This window comes from Eutrigla gurnardus (assembly GCF_963514095.1).
Source record: "Eutrigla gurnardus genome assembly, chromosome: 15".
Classification (NCBI taxonomy): Eukaryota; Metazoa; Chordata; class Actinopteri; order Perciformes; family Triglidae; genus Eutrigla; species Eutrigla gurnardus.
This window is the reverse complement of record NC_139938.1, coordinates 17,726,282-17,747,704: the sequence shown is the minus strand read 5'-3', so window position 1 is coordinate 17,747,704 and position 21,423 is coordinate 17,726,282. Positions and strand designations below refer to the sequence as shown.

The following is a 21,423-nucleotide window of genomic DNA, read 5'->3' as shown; positions in this document are numbered from 1 at the left end:
TCCTGGTAACATCACTCCAGTGCAAATTGGACCAATAGCTTCCTCAAAGAGCAGCATTTTGGTGGCAGGTAACCTTTAAGTAATGGAAGCCAGGATAAATAAACTATACCCAGAGACACATTTTGCTATTTGTAAGGCCAAATAACCGCATGTAATGCCAGACACTCCATTTGTGAGCCTTGGGGGAATTTGCTCAGACAACAAGTCTCTATGTCTGGATGCCAAAGACTATTTGGGTGTCCTGGGAAATAGGTATCATCAGGCGGGGCGGCCGTGGTGCAGGAAGATAAGGGACTAAAGAAGAAGAAAATGAGCTGCAGAACAATCAGAATCAATCCTCATTTTGTGAATTAGTCTGCTCTTCCTGCCCAATAAAATGACCTTCATCAGTGCAAATCCAATTTGAGTCGCAAAGATTTTCGTTTTCATTCTGATTGACATTGCCGCAGTGGAGAACGAGGCACGGTGGGACGGCAAAATCCATCTCAGAGGGGTGAGTCGGCGCGTGGGAGTATGACTTTACCCCCGTTCCCATGCTTGTGTCACTGTCTCTTTTGTCAATGCCATCACCTCTCTCTCTCTGTCTCTGTCTCTCTCTCTCTCTCTCCTTCCTCCTTCGGGCTTCAGTGTTTCATTTAGCAATAAGCTCAAGCCTTGACGCTCTCTCTCTTCCTCTCTCTTCCTCTCTCTTTCTCTTTCTTCAAGGTCAATAGACTGAAATGGAGAATATCAACTTGAGCATTTCTAATTAAATCTAAATTGTAAGTTGGAATTTTCATGGAGCATTGACTTAAACCTTTATTTTATCCTCCAGTAGACTAACACTTGCCAAAGAACAGCGACTAAGGAAGACAAACAGGGATTTTGTCCAGCTGAAGAAACTTAATACCTGCTACTGGCAAACGAGTAGAACAACAACAACTTTGGCTAAATAAAATGATTTCAATTACGAACTTTTAATCAAAGAGTGCACATTATACATACCCCAAACTGTATGTGAATCGATACTAATATATATTCTAGTTGTTTTACAACTGTTTAAGAATGGTTGAGACCGGTCCAGTCACTGCTGGTTAATGTTAATTCAGTGGAACTGCTCGACCCTGCAGTTCTGCGGTGCCAATTAAATGTGCCACTGTGATTCCAGAGTGATTTGCGTCTCTCAAAGACTAAAATGTAACATCCAAATGGTCGAGGATGTAATTGAAGAAATTCAGAGCCGCACTGTTCTCTCACTGAAGGACGACCAGAATAATTGTTCTGACAAACTTCGCTGCACATAGTGCCGGCGCCACAATCATTCAGGTTGATTCTGAGCTTTAACCATACCGTGTGTGAATGGGAACAACAAGGACTTTTTTTTTTAATAGCTGTTGAGATATGTCATTAAAAATAGTAAAATAGAACATCTAAGTATCAGTGGATCGCCCCAGCCGTTAGGATTCATCTTGACCATGTTTACGTCTCAGTATCTCAGGCTTCTTACTCGGTCAATCACACAATAATGAAGCATCAACTTAGAACAAACTGCCTTGAAAATTGTTTATCGAACCGTTCTCAAGTGTGTCTAGTCGGAAACCATCAACTCTAGCTCACATAACATATTAAAGGGTGTCCCCCAGGGTTCCTTCCTAGGACTGCTCTTATTCACAATTTATGCAAACAGCATCAGTCCAAATATGCCAATGCAAAACTTGTATGTGGATAATACTTTTATTTACTGCTCCTCCAGTATAAGGCTCCTCCAGTATAAGGCTCTAAGTTACGAAAAGGCTTTTGATACCGTAGTAACCGTACAACACACTTTTCATGAGTTCCAATTCATTATGGGTCCTGATAAAACAAAACTCTTGTTAAAAACTCAAAGAAAAATCCACTGAACCTTCCAACTATGTGCATATAAATAAATATATTTTTAATTCATGTTTTTCTTCCTTTTAAGGCTCACATTCAGTTACTACTTGTGAGGAAGTTGAAGCTTGGTTTTCATTTGAGAAATAATTTAGCTTTTTTCCTAAGGAGATTCTTTACTGCTATTTTGTATGTCTGTGATTGAATATGGGGATGCTTTATACAGACATGCGTCTTCTCAATGCCTCCACACATTAGATACTCTATATCATGGCACATTGAGGTTCATAACAAATCTTACGACCCTCTTTCACCATTGCTCCCTGTATAGTAGGCTTGGTTTGGCTTCAACCGTAGAGTTAATCCTTATTTATAGGCTAATTCTGAACTTGCTTCCTTCCTATCTATGTCTATTCATTCATGTGATGAAGTGCTTGAAGCTATCGCCTCCACTCTCTCACATATTTCGCAACACTTACTCTTGCTCTCTGTACCCAACATTTGTCTTGGAATGGGAAACAAGGCGTTTAGGTGTGCTGCTCCCGCGGCTTTAAATTTACTGCAGACTGATTTGCGATCCAGCAGAGCTGCTCTCTGAAAGTGTTTTTAAAAATAGATCGAAGGAGTTGGGTGAAGGCACATCACTGACTGACATTATATCGTATTCATAACTATTCTATCCTGAAACGTAGTTTAAAGCACTGCTGCAGTCTTTGCTGGGATGCTCTTGAAAATGAGCTTTTTTTGTATGTCAATGCGGCTTTTCCTGGTTTAAAACATTTAAATGAATAAAAATGGCACAAAATTGTGTCATCATCACCATCCACACAATAGTTGTTGAGATGTTGGAAACTAAAGTGGAGACATTGCTGTTCCTGGAGCCATGCTGCTAGAGTGGCTATAATAATATTAATTCATATTGATTTTAGCAATCAACTACACTTTTCTAGACCTGTTAATCAACGTATTGTTTTTATTTCAGAAAATATAATATAGTCATATAAAATGTGTTTGTATGAACAAAATGAACGTTCCTGTTGCTGGAAAACATCTTAACAAAGTTGTTGCCAAGCAACAGAGCAGCAGTATGCGTGGTGACTTGTGATTAGAGCATTGCCATTAAGTGTGTTGTACTTGAAATGATTGAGCATTTGTGGGAAAACTGCAGAGAACCATCTGAGAGCTTCCTCCGGATTCCCAGAGTGAGATAAACTGAGATGAATCAGGCTATTGATTTTCATGACCGAGTATTAACTTATTCCAATAATATATCAAGTTATAGAATAATCATACATTTTTTAATAGCACAAGTAAATATGAATTCACCACATGATGTCTATTTAAAACATACAACATACAAATATTTATCAGTATTATTTCTTAAAATGTAACTGGTTAACCCTGTTAGCTATGGTTGCTAAGCTAGCAAGACCGGCAAACCCTAATTACAGCCCTGCAAATAGCTTTGGCAAGCCTCTCCCTGCTAATTACTGCTGTGTCACGTAAAAAAAGCAGCTTTCAAATTCAAATGCTACCAACATTGTGATTTATTATGGTGTGTTTTTTGACAATCTGTCTAAGTTTTCCGCCCTTTTTGCTTCCCTTAATTTGAAAGCCAGCGTCAGCTTCCAGTGGGACAGTTCATGTGTAAAAGCCAGCAGATTGTACGAGAGTTAAGGCAAGAAATATATTCACATTTCCTCAAGTAATTAATGTATTTTGTCCCAGATCTAATATTTGGTGACGAACCTACTTTGGTTCAAGGCTGGTAAATGAAACTGGACCTGGTTGAGTTTAGATAATCCTCACTTCCAGTAGCTCGGTCGAAGTTGCAAGATGACGGTGTCGTCGGTCCCGAAGCCGACGCGTTTCCTTCCACGCAACTCCGGGAGGTGAAGTGTGCTCGTGTTTCCTCCCTCCGTCAAACAAGAGCCGACAATCTGCAGCGCACAAATCAGTGCCCACACAGTGTCTGTGCTCTCTCACTCATGCAGCACACACACTCATGCAGCACACACTCATACAACACACACACTGTGCTCCTCTGTCCCCCTGCAGCCATGTTGTTTATCCTTGTGTCTCCTGACAGAAGTCTGTCCTCTGCAAAGTGTGTGTGTGTGCGTGTGCGTGTGTGTGTGTCCATCGTACGACTTCCAAGTCTTGGATGATAAACAGCTCAGACTGCAGTCGTTACACAGTCGGGCAAGTCAAGTCAGCAGTGTGACAAACACGTTTAAAGAGTTCGAGGCTAATGCTTGTGCCTCCTGAGTCTCCGCTCCATCCTGTTTAGTTTTTTTTTCCAGATTAAAGATCTGCACTTTATTCCAAAGACGAGACTGATAACGCATTAGAAGAGTCTGGAAGACGGTCTGTCGCCCAAACAAAGGGCTGATATCAGTGATGTCATCATTTGTTTTTGTGGGTTTAACGAGGTTTAATGTCTGATTATTTAAAGGCTCGCTCATGTTTACTGACGACTTGACTTAATGGACAGTGGTCATCTTGTCCCTGTTGTGACTGAATGTGTGTATATTTCCTTCTACACTGGGAGCATTATGTTTCGGCTCTGCAGAGATTGTTACACCAGACAGAACTCACATTGGTTTCAGATGGGCTGGTTGTTTTTTTCACTGTTAAACACATGCAGGCGCCTACAGCAGGCGAGCACACAATTCTGGAGAGGAATGAACTCTGACTCGCAGAGTCTTTTAACCACATTTCTCTTGATTCATTCAATCCTCCGTGGTCAGAGAGAGGTCCTTGTGATTTGCCAGTTTGTCAGATCAAATTCAGCCATGCAGCATACGAGCACACAGTTTTCAAGGAAAACAGATAAGTAAACACAGTTATGATTCATACACCTCCTTTTATATTTAACGCCTCAGACTGTTTGCGGAATGAACACTTGAAGAATTGATTCTCTGGATAAACCAGGGCACACCATCAAGTGAAAATAGATTGGAAATGTATGAATAGTTTTAAATATCATCATGTTGTGCTTTTCAAAAACTGAGAAGAACACAAATCTTATGAAAATAAAACAGAAATAAAGGCCCTTGAACTTCTCTTATATTGAGAAGTGTCACTTGTGTTTTGCAAGAATATTATTGAGTAAGAGAGAAACCAAAATAAATGTGGATTTTACTTTTTCATTATTCTTGCCAGTACTGCTTTAGTCATGGGTCTGCTTCACTGTATTGTGTCTACGCCGCTCAAACAGTCGAACACAGTCGGCCTTCGATCACTCCGTCTGCTGTCAAGTAAAGTGCTTTATATGGACTCTCAACCATTTTCACATTTTCAAAACTCACCGCGGAACAAAGAACTAGTTTCTGCTGACGATGCAACAACGCAACGTGGCACAAACCTGTCTATGATGCAAATGTCTGATATCTCAACTCTCTGTCTCTGGACACCCAGCGTCCTAATTGTGCCCGACTGTGTGTCTTCTGTGTCCTGCAGGTCACCGGTGATGGCGGGCGGACTGTTTGCTGTGGACAGGAAGTGGTTCTGGGAGCTGGGAGGATACGACACGGGTCTGGAGATCTGGGGAGGAGAACAGTACGAGATCTCCTTCAAGGTAAAACCTGGAAACTGACCTGAAGTCAGTGGTGGCACTTTGAATGTTGAATGTCAGCAGTAATTTATATTTAATATATATATTTATCAAAAATAGAGAAAGTATTTAATCATAGTTGTTATTTTAAATACCCAAAGATGTTATTCGGCTTGTTCTCACACTGAGCAGTTTTATTATCAGTATATCACAGAATAGGGTGATGTATGTCCCAGTTTCTTCCAGAGCTCCTTCTGAGTTAAAGCTATGGTCTACGATTTGGAATAAAAAAAAATCCATTCAGTCTATCAGCCATAGGTCTGCATAGAAATTGACCAATGGGAACCATTGCTCCGGAAGGCTCCCATTGGCTCGTACCCTCCATCCAATCCCCTTGTCTCCCCTGCTCCTCGTCATCCCGCCTCGTCGAATCGTGGAACACTGAGGGGAGGGGTTTGGTTGGGGGGGCGGGATGCTTTTTTCTGCATCCATATTTTCAGTGAATTGTGATTTAAAGGGAGAAAGAGTTTGTTTCCTTGTAAACAATGTGTTTGTCCACAGCTCTTTAACTAAACAGCTGAAGAAAAGAAAGAAAAAAGCAATGCGTTGAGCCCAGGAGACATTCCTCATTATGGTTTCCACTCTTGTTTCAGTCATTTGAGCTCAACACACTCTGTTGCACGGAAGACTCTCCATATTAATCATACTCAGAATACCATATTAGGTTATGCTTTTGTCTGCTTCAGCATGAGTTATTGGATTGCGTAGCCGCGACTGCCTGTGACTCGGCCGGCATGTTAAGAGCTAGCCCCCCCCCCCCCCGTCTGCTGCCTTCGTCGGACAGAACGGCCCGTCACAATGATTTAATTCCATTTTGAACGAGTAAGGACTTCTGTCCGTCGTCTCACTCAATTAAGCACAAAGGCCACTGGTGGGTAATTAGATTTGATTGTTGATTTGTGTTATATTCACCTACTGCTGCTTCTTCATATTAGTGTTTACTGTTTCGTCACTCTGTTTTGCTAATTACCTGCCAAGAGGCTTATGTTTTCAGTTTGGTTTGTTAGTTTGCCAGCAGGATTATGGAAAAACTTCCATCCCACACATTAATGTTCACATTCACAGCTTAAGGTGCTACATGATATAGTCTATAAACAGTATATATATATATAATACAGCGTATTATATTATAATATATTACAGTAGGGGTCTCAATAATCGTTGACCATGTATCAATACAATACAATAAGAATTTGTACCAATTGATCAGTTAAAACTCAGAGGAATGGTTTGTCACTGAAACGAAAAAAGCTGGTCCACCTTAAAAGTCTGGATAGACTAAAATCAAAGATTTGTCACTGAATACCTTATATCGGTTTGAAAACACTTTTTGAACTGTGAACAATTCAGTACTGCATTATGAATTCGGACAGTTTTACAGGTATTTTTTGTGCAGTTCTGAAAGTGTTTGAAATGTGTTTTTTTTGTGTGTGTTTTTCGGGGACAGCTGTGACCGGAGGGATTATGTCTATATGTTGTCCGTCCGATGTCCCATTCCCTTCCAAATCTCTTCCAATTTGGCTCAAACATCCACTTGGACTCAAGGTTGAATTGATTAGAATTTGGTGGTCAAAGGTCACTGTGGTCTATTTGGACAAACATGGATGTAAAATCAAAACAACCCAGGCCTATTCTATTTTTAGCATAGAACTCCTTCATCCTTTCTTGACGAATGCCTTTCTGTTTAATCTGTGGTCAAATGAACAGACGCGTTTTCAGTCAGTGTTCAGATACTGAGTATTTGTCCTTCAATGCAAAGACTTAAACTCTTTAAGAAACATTGATAAAGGTACCGTGTGTAGTTTTTTCAGCGAGATGCAATCGTTTCCTTTCCTCATAAAACATACGCAAAGCCAAATGTTGGAGGAATTTGAAACCTGTGTTACATCTGCAGCAAGTTGTGTTGCATTGCCTCCATGATGACATAAAATATAAAATATAGGACATGAAAAAAGTGCTCATTGCTGCGTAGTGATACTTGTGGTCAAAACTACTAAGTATGCATGCACAAAAGAGTCTGATAACCCCTTCTGCAGGGGTCTCCTTCTCCATTAACCTTATAAAGGTCCTCATTGGCATTACATTTCAAAGATTAGGTTACTGCCAACAGTCAGAAACAAGAAGCTTAATCACGTGTATGTAAATCCAGTCGATGTCATTTGGGGCAAATGGGTCGACAGGGCCATCGACATTCCATTGCACAAGCACAATATATAGATAAAGTTGTAATTATTTTTAAAAGAGAGAACAGAGATGTCATCTCGGGTCCTGATGGTGTGGTTCACTAATAAGTGAGCAGATTGTAGAGGTTGCATGTTTCGAGGGGAGTGATAAGACTTTCAATTTAATCTTGACCGGTGCTGAATTCAAACCCTCGATCCCGGCCGCCGCGAGGCGCTGCCGTTATTAAGCTCGAGTGTTTCAGTCCGGGGATGAAGACGATGCTCCGGCTTGGCACGGCGGGTCGGACCTTCCCTACAGCGAGACGTGGAGAGGGTGGATTCAATCTGTTATTTCCCCCGATCCTGTTTGTCCAAGCCGGAGCAGCGCAACAAACTTGACAGGGCGTAATTGAATTGAAATAGAAGCCAGCTGATGTCTTCTCTGGAGGATCAGGACGGCGGAGCGATGCAGAATAACAATGAGCCGACTGGAAATTATCAAGTCCAAAAGGAAAGTCCATCAGTCGGGAAAAGAGCACCAAAAAAAAATCTCGCTCTCATTATCGACCCGCTGAGTTTCCCCTGTTGCCGGTCTACGTCCATCATCAGACCGGCGTCCTTGAGAAAGACACCAGACTGCAGCCTGTGAAGACATTGCTAGCCTTGAGCTTTGAGAAATGTTGGTTATATGGAAGTGGATTTCCAGGCCAGAAAGCGGAGAGATTCTAGTCACGACGGGAGTAGGAGTTGATTGTGAGACGTGGGAGCTTGTGGAGGACGGGGTGGCGAGGCGGGTCACGGAAAGTATGAAGAACCCAGGAGCCTCTTGCATCACCGCTTAAACAGTCCATTTAGGGAGACGTAGGGTGTTATTACTGATTGTAATAATAAATTAAAAATAGGCCTCCAGGAATTATCAGAAAGAAAAAAAGAATATTTATTTTTAAACATTTATCCTTTAAGATTTACACAAAAAAATGTATTAAAATTGGTGCAATTAAATTGTGTTTCTCGAATAAATGTGAGGTCAAGTAGTAGAATGAGTTTTCATCATTATCAGGATAACAACGCAATTATTTGGGCCAGGATAATCGTTTATGTATCTCTGTAAGATCAAGTAGCTGGTAAACATACTTTCACAGTCTGACCTTCTGACCTCAGGCTGTTTAACTTTAAAGTAATACACCATCCGCAATTCTTAAAATGTCTAAATCCTCGCACCCCCGTTGGAGTTAAACTGGCTCCGACTTCCAAAAGTAGCAGAACGAATCCAATTCCAGTCCTCGTCATTAAGCTAAGCATGATTGACTCGCCTTGTTCTCTTTGATGTCACTTTCTCTCTCGTATGCAATCTGCAAACGCATGAACTTTGGAGTCGTTGTTCCAAACGCTGTTCTCGTTCCTGCACTCTATTAAAGGAGATTAACATCTGCAATTATTTCAGCTTTTTTTTTATCTAACCTAGCATAATATTAATCTGGTCTAACTGCACAATTCTTTCCCCCGAGACAAACCTCTTCTTACGTCCGTGGACGACCCGGTCAACGACCTTACATCATGGCTTCACGTCCTTCTGTCATCCTCCCACTCCTTCCAGCCTTTCTTCACATCCTAACCCCCCCCCCCCCCCCTCTGCTTTTACTTCATCATGTCTTCCCACGCTTCCACAGTTTGTTTCATCTTTCTGATGTCGGTGACCTCATCTCATTTTCACACTGTTCAGTTAAACAAACACCAGCACGGCAGCTTTGACCCAAAACTTGACCTGATGTTGTCTTCATCTGATCTCTCTCTCTCTCTCTCTGTAGGTGTGGATGTGCGGTGGTCGGATGGAGGACATCCCTTGCTCCAGGGTCGGACACATCTACAGGAAGTACGTCCCCTACAAGGTCCCTGGTGGGGTCAGCCTGGCCCGGGTGAGTCTCAGATCCCTTTATGTGGACACAGGGTCCCCCGGGTGCTCTTGATGTTTCTGTGTAAACATTTACATTAAAGGTGGAGAGGTTACTGCCGTGGCAATGACGATAGATTTATTTTATTTCCAACCAGGAAAAAAATAGTTCCGAGCTGAAATGAACCCAAAATCCAGATGATTGTGCACGTTTGCATTATGATGCATCCCAGAAAACACATCATCTCAATCTGTACGGCTGCTTTGAAGAGATATTGGGAACTCCCTCGAGTTTTCACAGCAAATACTGAACCGCTACTACTAGCCACGACTAGCTAGCTGTCGGTGGCATTTCTATATTTATATGTAACTCACAGTGTTCCGATAATGAGCTCGAGTTTCTTTATTTGATGCAGGCTCCAGCACTTTGACGCAGCATGAGAAATGGAAGCAAATACAAAAGAGTTGATCTGGCCTGGAGCTGAACACTATTCATTATGCATGACTCAGCCGCTGTCTGACACCTGGCTGTGTTTGGCTCGGCCGAATGTGTGATTAAACCTCTCGGCACCCTGTTTTGCCTCGTCCGACTGAACATGAGCTGCTCACCGAGGCTCTGCTGAATGCTGATCTCAAACAGGCAGCAGGTTTTAATAATGGAGAAATTCTTACTGTACCAGAGGCTGTGATGGATTATGTTATTCCCCCCCGGTGTTCTCTGCGCTACAGTTTAAAAAGTGAGCCTTCCCCTTTGACCCGGTTGTTTTAGTCGACTGCTGCAACAGTTTGGTTTTGTCAGGAACGGATGACACTGCATCAATTTGTGTTATCTTGCCTTGATTTGAGTTTTTAGAATCAGAATGTAAAGGATCTGATTTCCGTGTGATTTGTGCTGTTTCTTACCGTTCTGGAAAACAAAGGGAGAAAAGAAGATAAGACTTAAAAAAGGACGAACCACCTTCGTGGATGAGCTGGACCAACTCGCCGTCGTACTCTTTGAAGGGGAGTTCATAGAGAGTTTGTTTGGGATAAGCTTCCCGTCGTGGTTCACGGAGGGAAGTTTCTAAGGATTCTTCGCCTGAGGCGGGAATCGAACCTGCGTTTTCATTATCCTTTATGCTGCTTCAATATCAAAACACTGTTGAGTTCTCACCCCTTTCACGTGTTCCACGGTGGGAACATTTTTATTTTTCTTTCACTTGCAATATGCATAGAGGACATTATTTGGTTCTTAAAGATGTGTGTGTGTGTGTGTGTGTGTGTGTGTGTGTGTGTGTGTGTGTGTGTGTGTGGGTGTGGGTGTGGGTGTGGGTGTGTGTGTGTGTGTGTGTGTGTGTGTGTGTGTGATTCCTCATCCTAGAGTGGAGGGAGATGGAGCCGCTGAACTGCACTTTAGTTGGGGAGCTCCGGTTTGGCTGCAGGCAATGAGCTCTGCTACAGAGAGTCTGTGTGAGCGTGTGTTTGTGGCTGGAGGGTTTTTTTTTTTTTTTTTTCCTGGACGATTTGTATTTATACCTGAGAGGCTCGCTGAACCTGTCTTCTCATTCATTCCACCATCCATACCTCCAAGGCTGCGACCATCTGTATTCTCAGGCATGCGTCCGTACCTCGGAGGCCGACAGGCTCTGGGTTTTGTTTTTTACTGCTTCACACCTCAAAGGCTTTCGATGGATGGATTTCCCATCGCTCCAGTCTAAATCTTTCAGCTTTGCAATTGCCAGAGCTTAAAGAGCCCTGCTGAAGACTCTGTCTGCCCTGCAGTCATCATTGCGTCTAGTTTGACTCACCTGCACGTCTATTTATTTTATTTTCATTCATTTCAGTTGACATAAAAAAACCTGAGGATGCTTCTCACCTACGTATGCAAACACATATTTATACGTGGAGTTTGACACTTGCTTCTCTTCTCTCTTACCTGAAGTTAAAATGGTCTGTCTCTTGCTCACATGCTCACACTGTTCCTTGGCACATTATCTTCCAACCTGCCGGTGCTCCGGGCTTCTAACACCATTACTGTCAAAACTGATGTGACATCACGGCGCTGCTGTATGGGCAAATTGTAAAATTAAAAAGAAGAATATCCATCTTCTTCCTCCAGCGTACAGACCGTTAGACGTTCCCCAGTTATACAGGAAGACATATAGGTTACAATACAATAACAATTACTATAAGGCTCTAGGTCTGAACATGCTTATCTGATGACATAGATCAGCACGGAGCAGTCTTGTGGTATTCAGTCAGTTTAAAATGAAGTCCTCAGTCTGATTCATGAGGCTTCATCTGTCTGTTATGAAACAAGCCTGTAAATTAGCACATAATTGAGTTCAGCGTCGTAGCCGCCTTCATGACTGGAGCTGAGTTGCTTCTATTTTTTTCGTCTCTCGGCTACTGGAACATAGCGGCGGGTCCCGCATGATGACTTGCCTTCTTTCTGCCGAGCGGCTTTGATCATCGTGTCATGTCGGATGAACCGAAGCATTAAGGACGCCGCGTCGACAGACGATGACTTTCACACCATGTCCAGAAACACACAGACCCGCTAACAAGCCGGTTAACCTCGAAGACTTTCAAGTAACACGCAGTGCTGAAACCGATCATCCTACAATGACTGTCAAGGATGGGTGTTCGATATTCTCTCACGTGAATCAATCAGCGCTGGTTGAAGTGGCTTATATGTTGAAGTAGCACTGAGCTGCACACTAAATGTTCAGACAGCTGGAGGACGAGGTGGAGCGTTTAGCAGCTGAAGAGCCAGATATTTCCCAAAAACTGAGCTAATAGGAGCGTTGATGTTGCTCTGTGTGTGCTGAATGTATTAATACAACACATTCACCCTTATAATGTTGTGTTTACAGCTTCTGAGACCCCCGAATGACAGTTTAGCAGATTGACTGTGTACTCAAGTGTTATCAGAGGAACTACTATCATCTGCTCCTTTTTAAGCCCGCCCACTGCAAATATATTTAAGTCTCTGTGTGTTGATGATGGCTTTAACCCGGGAAAATGTGCCATATCCGACCCGTTGGTCCCGGATCTCTCTTCCCAAGCAGTTTGCTGTGTTAATTACTTTGTGTTTCTTTTAAATAAATATATATGGGGGCGCACCGTCCTCTTAAGCTTCATTTTCACTCTGATTCCAGAACCTGAAGCGCGTGGCGGAGGTTTGGATGGACGAGTACGCCGAATACATCTACCAGCGGCGGCCCGAGTACCGCCACCTGTCGGCCGGCGACATGGCGGCCCAGAAGGAGCTGAGGAACCGCCTCAACTGCAATAACTTCAAGTGGTTCATGAGCAAGGTGGCCTGGGATCTACCCAAACACTACCCACCGGTGGAGCCCCCTGCTGCCGCGTGGGGGGAGGTACAGTCTCTCATACCAGTTTGTCCTCGAGTGTAAATGTAGTTTTTTCCTGGAATATTTTTAGTTTTTGTTTGAGCCAGATTTTGATCAGCATTTTCATTTGGACTGGAATGGTATTTTTCATGCATCTTAATATCAAGTTAAGAAAAAAAAATGTATCAAGCCAAGCTTTGAATACTCAGATGGTTAAACATTTTTGTTTTGATATTTCAATAAACCCGTCAGACCAAAAATAAATAAATAAATAAAAACTCGTTAAGAAGAGCCTCTTCTAATATAACTGAAAAGGCTGTCAAGGAAATTCCGTCCAGTTGGCCGGAATCATCCTTTCTGGGCTGCTGCCTGGGAATGTGGTCCGACTGCACTCGGAGAGGAGAGAACACATTTATTTAACGTGAATCAAAGATTAATCTGGACGCCGTCGCCGCGCGAAAATAAAACAAACTAAGGGCCTGATTGGAAAACTCCAATCTGCAACATTTTCACTGGTCACATCCTGCGGCATTATGGGTTTATAAGATATTCTCTGAAATATTATGTTGCAGATTCGCAACGCGGGCAGCGGGATGTGCATGGAGAGTACACACTCTGTGTCGGGGAGTCCCATCCGCCTGGAGAGCTGTGTGAAGGGGCGGAGCGACGTGAGCTGGAGCCACGGACAGGTGAGCACCGCCGGTTTTATCCACCTGGCACATCTGGGTTTTTTGTAGAAACACTGTGAATGTCTAAACACACAAAGTGTGGATTTTCTCCTGAGATTACACCTTTGTCGAGAGATTGTCTCTGGATTCAATTTCTGACGCTCCCTATGCGGAGCTCGCAACGCAGCCTTAAACGGATTCAACGTCTCCTTTTTGTTTTGGCACTTTCATTGCTTTAATCTTAAAAAAAAAACTCATTGTGGTTTAATCTGTGTCACAGTTGGGATCTGTATTCAGAGCCCGGCGAGGAAATCGATTCGCTGCGAGTCACAGGAGGCCCTCTGGCAGCTGTCCGTGTCTTTTGATTTCATGGAGAGCAGAAAGTCATTCAGAAAGTCTTCGTCATGTTCAAGTGGCCGTCGCAGTTTTGTAAATCAGAGCACAAAAAATCATTTTGAATAACTTCTTCGTCTCTTTTTTTATTGTGAAGCAGATTATAATTCAATTATTTCGGACCCCTCGCAGCGAAACATATGCTCAAATTAGAATGCATCAATACCAGCTGTTTCCCGAGTTCGCTGACAGATCTGACAACATGTGACTTTAGTCGCTGTTTTGATTTCACCCGACGACAAGCGACAAAACTGAAGCATGAAAGTTTTATTCTCGACGAATCGATCCCAACAGAAGGTCGACTTATAGGTTTGAAACATATACAGTAACAACTTTCATCATCATGTGTTATAAAAGTATCAAAGGCCTGTATTTTTTATTACAATCAGACTTTATTGTCCACTTATTTGAATATACCAGCAATGCTCCTCCATTCAGTTAGACAGAATAACAAGGGAACACGTCTCCTGCAGGTGTTCACGTTCGGGTGGAGGGAGGACATCCGGGTGGGCGACCCCATGCACACTAAGAAGGTCTGCTTCGACGCCGTCTCCCACAACAGCCCCGTCACCTTGTACGACTGCCACGGCATGAAGGGCAACCAGCTGTGGCGCTACAGAAAGGTATATCACTCTCTCTTTACTCAACATGTTCCCAACCTCCTTTCTTTCTTTCCATGAAAAACAACACAAAAAAGAGACTTCAAGGCTACTTAATCATTCTAAAAAAAGTTTTGCACATTTGAACAAATCCCACCCTGGAGCTTATGGATATTCAAAGGACCTCATTACGCGGCTGCATTTAAGCTCAGTTAATACAAAAATAAGCCATCCAGGAGCACATTTGTGTTTTTGCAACATTTGAGGGGTTTAACGTAACGTCACGACACAAACAAGCTTGTGTTTGCAGCAATAAATAAGTCAAGACAGGAAAATGGAAGTGTTCTTTGACGCATAATAAAAAGTAACATCTGCTAATACATTTACTGCTCACAAAAAGCTCACTCAGTTGTTTTATTTTGACATCCTTCCTGCTTGTCCGTCCTGCAGGATAAGAGTCTGTATCACTCCGTCAGTAACAGCTGCATCGACTGCAGCCACACCGAGCGGCGGATCTACATGAGCACGTGCGACGCCTCCTCGCCGACCCAGCGGTGGCTGTTTGAGAAGACCAACAGCACCGTGCTGGACCACTTCAACCGGGGCGCCAACTGAGCCCGGCGGATCCGTAACACAGACTCCTGACAGGCAGGCAGACCTGGACCTGTTGCTGCTGCTGTAAAAGGGGGGTTTGCATTGACTCTTGTTCCCTGTTCACCTGGCTGAGGGTGACAGCGGGGTCTTATTGGGGGGGGGCGGGGATCGGTTGGAGGATCTACAGAGTTGAACTCTTGATTGATGGGTTATGCTTAAAGGTGATTGTGTGTGTGAGATTCAGTCTCACTTCCTGATTTTGCTGTTGATTGTTTACCTGAACATTCCTCTCTTCAGTTTTTTTTAATTCCTTTTTTGTCTATTTTTCCTCCAGCGTTGTATCTGTTGCCTTTCTTTCCCCCTCGCAGAGTTTATTTTTCCTCTTACTTCCCCTCACTCTGTCTACCTTTATCCTCCGCCTCCACCTCCTGTCTCTCTTGGTCCGCCTCCGTCTGTGCGTCCGTCTCCATCTGCCTGCATGACTGCACCTTTGCCCACCTCCTCCATTCTCCCTCTCAAATCCCCTTATGTCTCTCCAGCTCTGACAACCTCCCTGGGGGAGGGAGAGGGAGGGGGGGGGGGGGCTCCTGCTGAGCCAAAGTCATCCTGACACCTGGGTGAAGCCAGGCAGAACCACTCTGAAAATCACCTGGCGAATTGATTCTCCTCTACAACCCTCACTCACTCACCCCCCTCTCCCCCTTCCTTCGTGCCTCTCCCCCCCCCCCCTTGGCTTGTAGTCTCCTGGTGGAAGTTGACAAAGAAAGTGAACTAGAGATGGCAACCCTTCTAATGCTCCTTTTTTTCCCTGTTCTGTCCTGGGTAAGGGCATTGTTTCTTGTAGTGGTGGTTGTGGTGGCTGTCACTTCTCTTAGAGCCCCCCTCCGCCCCCCCACTTCCTGCGTGACCTTTGCTGCTCCCAACCCTCGATCAGCCGGCGGAACGACCCCTGTCACAGACTGCCGAGCGCTGGGGTCTCGTCCAAGAGCGCAGAGCAGCGGGGCAGGACTGCAAACGAACCAACGCTCCCGCCTGGATGACTAGGTGTGTGACTGGCAGGCCAGCTGATTTGCAGCGCGGGGTGGGGGGGGGGAGGCGCCGGATTGGCCGGCTGCCGAGCTGACACATCACTTTAGTGTACGGCACGAGCAGGCGAGAGGAAGGATGGCTCCGGTCAGGCTCGCCGAGGTAGCTCCGGGATGGGAAAAACGAATGTGGGTTTAAAATGCATTAAGCACTTGTGTAACGATAAACTTGAATGAAATCTTCGTGCCTTGTTGGAAGAGGACTAGATGCATAAAGTGTGTGTGTGTGTGTGTGTGTGTGTGTGTGTGTGTGTGTGTGTGTGTGTGTGTGTGTGTGTGTGTGGGTGTGGGTGTGTGTTTGTGTGTGTGTGAGAGTGTGTGAGAGAGAGAGAGAGAGAGAGAGAGAGCCAAAATGTCCACATCAGCATCGGGGACAGTTCACTCAATTCAGGAAGTTCATTCTAAGAGTTCCTGGATCTCATCTGGAGGTCTTGAACACGGATTGAGCTCGACTCTGGTGCCGGACATGGAACGAACACACATGTAACTGCTGGCTGTGAATAAAGCGAATGATGATGGGGTTTTTTCTATTTTCCTCCTGCCTTGAAAAGTGATCTCCAGCCCTAAGAAAATGTTCTGTTTTGATTCTGACATGAAGTTGTCGTGTTGTACAATCTAAAAGTACTTTTACGGGAATTGTTAACATCCTTTTTGTTTCTTTTTTTTTTTTCTTCTTCTTCTGTTTTTAATTAAATGTTCTTTTATGGTTTGTTTTGATCCTGCGGTTCAGCTGATGATGATGATTTAGTTTTCTGCTCGACGTGATTCTCCGGGATGTTCTGGTCCGTCGCCTGCACTCGTCCTCTAATCCCGTTTTTGTGAAACAGACCGAAGTAAAGTACATGTTATGTTAATCCTCCCCTCCAGGTGTTGTTAGATTTTAACACAGTCAAATCCTCAATATACCTACATTAAGGTACTTTTAAATCACAAATGAAGCTTGGACACATTGCTGAATTTACATTTGTGCAGGTTGGATTAAAAACTTTCCCGATGATAATAATGATAATTGCCAAATATATCTGTATTGAAGATGCAGATTTTGTCATTATAGAGTTTTAAAACAGATACATTATGTTTTATTCCCAAAATATGTAGATTAAGTTCTCTAAACAAACAATAAATTGAAACTTTAAAAGCGGTACAGCTGAGCTCCGGGAGATAATTGACCACTGGAAATTGAAAATTGCATATCAGCAAATAAATAAAATAGAAAAATTGCATTGCTGGTTCTTTGGAAAAGAAAGCAGCTAACGCTAGATAGCTATTCAGCGCTAGTGATTTGGTGATAGATAACTATCTTGATAGCCAGCAGCTTGTTAGCGATCGATAACTAGCAGCTACTTAGTGCTCAATAGCCAGCAGCTAGTTAGCGCTTGATAGCTAGCAGCTACTTAGTGCTCAATAGCTAGCAGCTACTTAGCGCTCGATAGCTAGCAGCTAGTTAGCACTTCATATCTAGCAGCTAACTAGCTATCTTGACAGCGGAAAATAGGCGCTTCGGTTTGAACATTATTGCGGCCCTCGGTAACAATGGCAACTGGCATTTATCTGCCGATAAAAGTTTACAAAAACAACCTTTGCCACAGTGTAGCTGCCGAATAGCAAGGCTAGCGCTAAACCGGACGAAGTAATGTCTTTATTTTTGTTGCCAAAATTCGTGGTTCACCATTTTGATTCAATGCGGTCTTGCTGGAAATATAAAATCCTGACTTTGCACTCGTGACAGAGGAGGATAGTTTAAAATGTAGCTCAGTCCTTTTCCCTCCTGACCTTCGAGGTCACGCCTTGACAACTTGTACGTTGTCAGGTTGCTGAGTGGGAGTTGCTGCTTCAGACCTCTTTGTCACTGTTGTAGCCGGGTTTCCACTGCGGGACCAGAATCCACTTTCGTACGATTCTTCTTCATTTAAATCTGGACTGTTGAGTCATGTGACCTTATTGAGATTTTGCAGAACATTTTAATAACGTCTCACATTGCAGTTGTTTCAGCAAAATACTAACTTGTCAGCTAAACATTCAATCATTGCACTCACGATACTTTGTAGCTAAAAGGCGGTGACGATGATGACATAAGTAGTGTAATTAAATTAAAGTTTGCTGATGCTTTAGCAGCCATATTGGAAGAAACACAAAATTTTAAGTGTCATGGCGGCTGTTCCCACCAAATATGCTCCGATAAAACCACTGTGGGCTATCTGCCCAGAGCCAGAGTGCAGCCGGGGACAACGGGGAGCATTTAGTAGCTAGAAAGACGGATTCTCCTGCCAAAACATCAAATGCACCTTTTTTTTCTTTGCACACGTAAATCTGCAAGCTCTAGTTCACAGCCAACACTACCGGTTGGATATGATGTCAAAGTGTTTCTGTGCCATTACTGTGATTCTACACCAAGTCAACCTTTAGAAGCAACTTTTTTTTACAATTCAGCTTTAGAAAAGGTAAAAATAAATGCCTAAATAGAACTTGAACGATCTCTCCGGCGAATTTGGACAAAAGTCTCCACCAATATGTCGCTAACTGTACCCTTGAAGTAAAGTTTAATTGTGAACTTTTATTTATTTGTTCCTTATTGAAGTACACCAAACCTTCCATTGCAAATGTAAAGTATGCTTTTATTCCATCAGACTGTAACTTGAATTTTAAAGGTGTCTTTATTCCAGCTTTCATCCACTGTGGTAAAGTCTAAACATCCCATCACTGTGTAGCAACACATTTTCTCTACAATCATCTCAACTTTCCACAGTTTGAGGAGTGAAATACATCGTAACTTGCCGTTGTGATAGCAGAAATACTTTTTATTGAAGTGGTTTAACTTTCAGACTCAAATTCGGTGAGAAATCTTGTTTTATAAGTGCAAAAATGTTTTTAACATCAGCAGCCAGCGTCGGCCCGTCCATCGTGTGTTCACGCGTGTATGTGAAGGGAAATGTACATTTTTTATCTCATAAAAAAAAAATATATATATATATATATATATATATATACATCCAATATTTTTTCTACTGACATTGCAACTGTAAAAGTGTATTAGATATTTAACAAACTGTATAATTAAACTGGAAATGTATGATATTTTTGCTGAAATTGTAAATTAAAAAAGGTTTCTATATTTGGATGAAAATGTTGGTCTGCGGTGATGAATACGAATACGGTGAAAACCTTTTTTCATTTCCTGCTTTTCATTTCAAATTAGTGATGAAATATGTTCTGGTTTGTTTATCATTCACGTCCTTTAGAATATTTCCAGACAAAAGCTTTAGGTTGAAACTTGTTTACACATGAAATCACAGGAGAAACATAATCAGCAATTGCAGATGGACCAATTATCATATAAACAATGAATGCAAAAATGGCAGGCTTTTAAAAGCTCTTGGTTTGAAATGATTTAGAAGCTGAATAATATTTTAGCCTCATCTGGTTTGTGCATTTTAGGTGAAGAATAAGTTCCCTGCTCTGTTTTATTATCCAAAAATGGTATAAAAAGTAAATTTAAAATACTCAAAATGGTGACCGGATCCTTTAAACCAATGTTATAGTCTCGAGTATCAGGTTGACAATTTTTTCATGACCCTGCAAACTAAAAAAGGTTTTAAAAAGTGTAGAAATCTGATCACAGATCTCTTCAGTTAAATCTTAACTTCCCCAACAGAACCATTAAAGGGACTTTTCTGTGCAGGAGGCTGAGGGACGCCGGAGCACCAGGTGGCCTGAGACTCTCCTCATTCCAGACTCCAATCGTCTTTTAGAAATAACTCGGGCACGGACGCCGGCTGCCCAGAGCTTTATTTCCTTCCCTTGTCACTTCTTGTTGTAGGTTTTGTATTACTTTAATCGCTTCTGTGACTGATGGTGCGAAAAAAACACACTTTCCCCAAAACGTTAATCCCATAATCATTTCCCCTGGCAACCCGCTAACTCTGATAGCTTTCAGGTTCCGCTGATTTATTCGTGGCTTGAGCGATATTGCTTTTTTTTTTTGCAAGTTGGCCCATTTCTTGGCGTCTCCCGGGACGTCACGTAATGCTCGACTCGTCACGGCGGCTCTGAGGAGGGAGAGGGGTTTTTTGGGTGGGAGGGGGGTGAGAACACTTGTGGCCAGACTTTCACATAGTTACACAATCACTTTGATGGAATAACGTTTACCGGTGCAACCCTTTACAAGTCAATCTTTTATTTTTTATTCTTAGGGCAGGGTTTGTGTCGGTTTGCTATGATTATTATTATAATTAATAATAATAATAATATTTCATTATTTTCCTGATAATTTGGCCCAGTTCTGATGTGCAAGTGCTTCCCAAGAAATAGGACTCCAATCAGCCACATGGTGGCGCTGTAATTAACCCCAAGTCTGATTTACTCATTACTACGACATTTTCTTTGGATCATTCTTGAGCAAAGCTTATCGATATTTACCAAAAGCTGTTGATGTCTAATTTTGTTTTCAAGCTATTGACCAATGAACTTCAGAAAAGGGGCGTGGCTAAACACTTAACTAGACCTAAGACAACAACAAACTTAGAACCAATCAGCACAAACCTGCAGGATTCGTCTCCAGGAGAACCGAATACAAAACAAGCTCTTTTTAAATTGTTCAACAGGGGGCGCCACTATTTATAAATGTGTGTAGATCTGGTGATGTCATAATTTGATGGCAGTTCCACAAACATCGCCATGACTTGGAGGATATCATTTTTATTGAGCAACTTGAATATGACTTCAGTGTCCAATCACTAAAATGTGAGGTGCATTGTGGAGTTGAATCAAGGTGATCGGTTTCAGTCCTGACTTTGTTCAGATCCCACATCTCGCTGCTGCCTGCGGCTTTCATTTTTCGCAGCTTCCTTCTGTGCCCGGACCGGCCGCTTCTGGCTATACTTTATTTATCGCATCGTTATCGAAGCTCGGGTCTTTACATTTCTCAGCGTGTGCGAACTGAAGTTATGTTATCAGCAGGTTATTTTTCCTCCATAATGGTTCCCCCCATTCATATTTATTCCCAGTTAATTAGCAAATAATCAGCATTCCCTCAGACTCATGAGCTGTAACTAGGACAGAGATCAGGCTATTACATTAACACAGTGTTCCGCTGAAGATATCCATTAAGTTTCTTTATTGGGCTCAGCACTATTATAAAAGAAAAAAGGCAATCCAATTCTCCCATAATTTACTAATACCCCCCCCCCCCCCCCCCCCCCTCCACCTCTCTCCCTCTCAGCCCTACAGCTC

At 42.8% G+C, this 21,423-nt stretch overlaps 1 protein-coding gene and 1 long non-coding RNA gene across 2 annotated transcripts in view; one reads left to right on the top strand and one right to left on the bottom strand.

Annotated features, from left to right (window-relative positions):
- Window positions 1-16,785, top strand: part of LOC311026341 (polypeptide N-acetylgalactosaminyltransferase 10-like) — a 63,199-nt gene extending 46,414 nt beyond the window's left edge. The window contains exons 7-12 of the mRNA XM_084029855.1: window positions 5,314-5,431; window positions 9,438-9,545; window positions 12,661-12,882; window positions 13,428-13,544; window positions 14,390-14,539; window positions 14,966-16,785. Coding sequence (XP_083885981.1) covers window positions 5,314-5,431; window positions 9,438-9,545; window positions 12,661-12,882; window positions 13,428-13,544; window positions 14,390-14,539; window positions 14,966-15,130 — 880 coding nt within the window. The 3' untranslated portion in view covers window positions 15,131-16,785. The remainder of the gene's footprint in view (window positions 1-5,313; window positions 5,432-9,437; window positions 9,546-12,660; window positions 12,883-13,427; window positions 13,545-14,389; window positions 14,540-14,965) is intronic.
- LOC311026343 lies at window positions 16,399-19,312 on the bottom strand. Its single transcript, XR_014598472.1, has 2 exons — window positions 17,736-19,312; window positions 16,399-17,627 (listed from the first exon to the last, which is right to left on the bottom strand). It is a non-coding gene; the product is annotated as an uncharacterized lncRNA (long non-coding RNA).
- Between the last annotated feature and the right edge of the window lie 2,111 nt (window positions 19,313-21,423).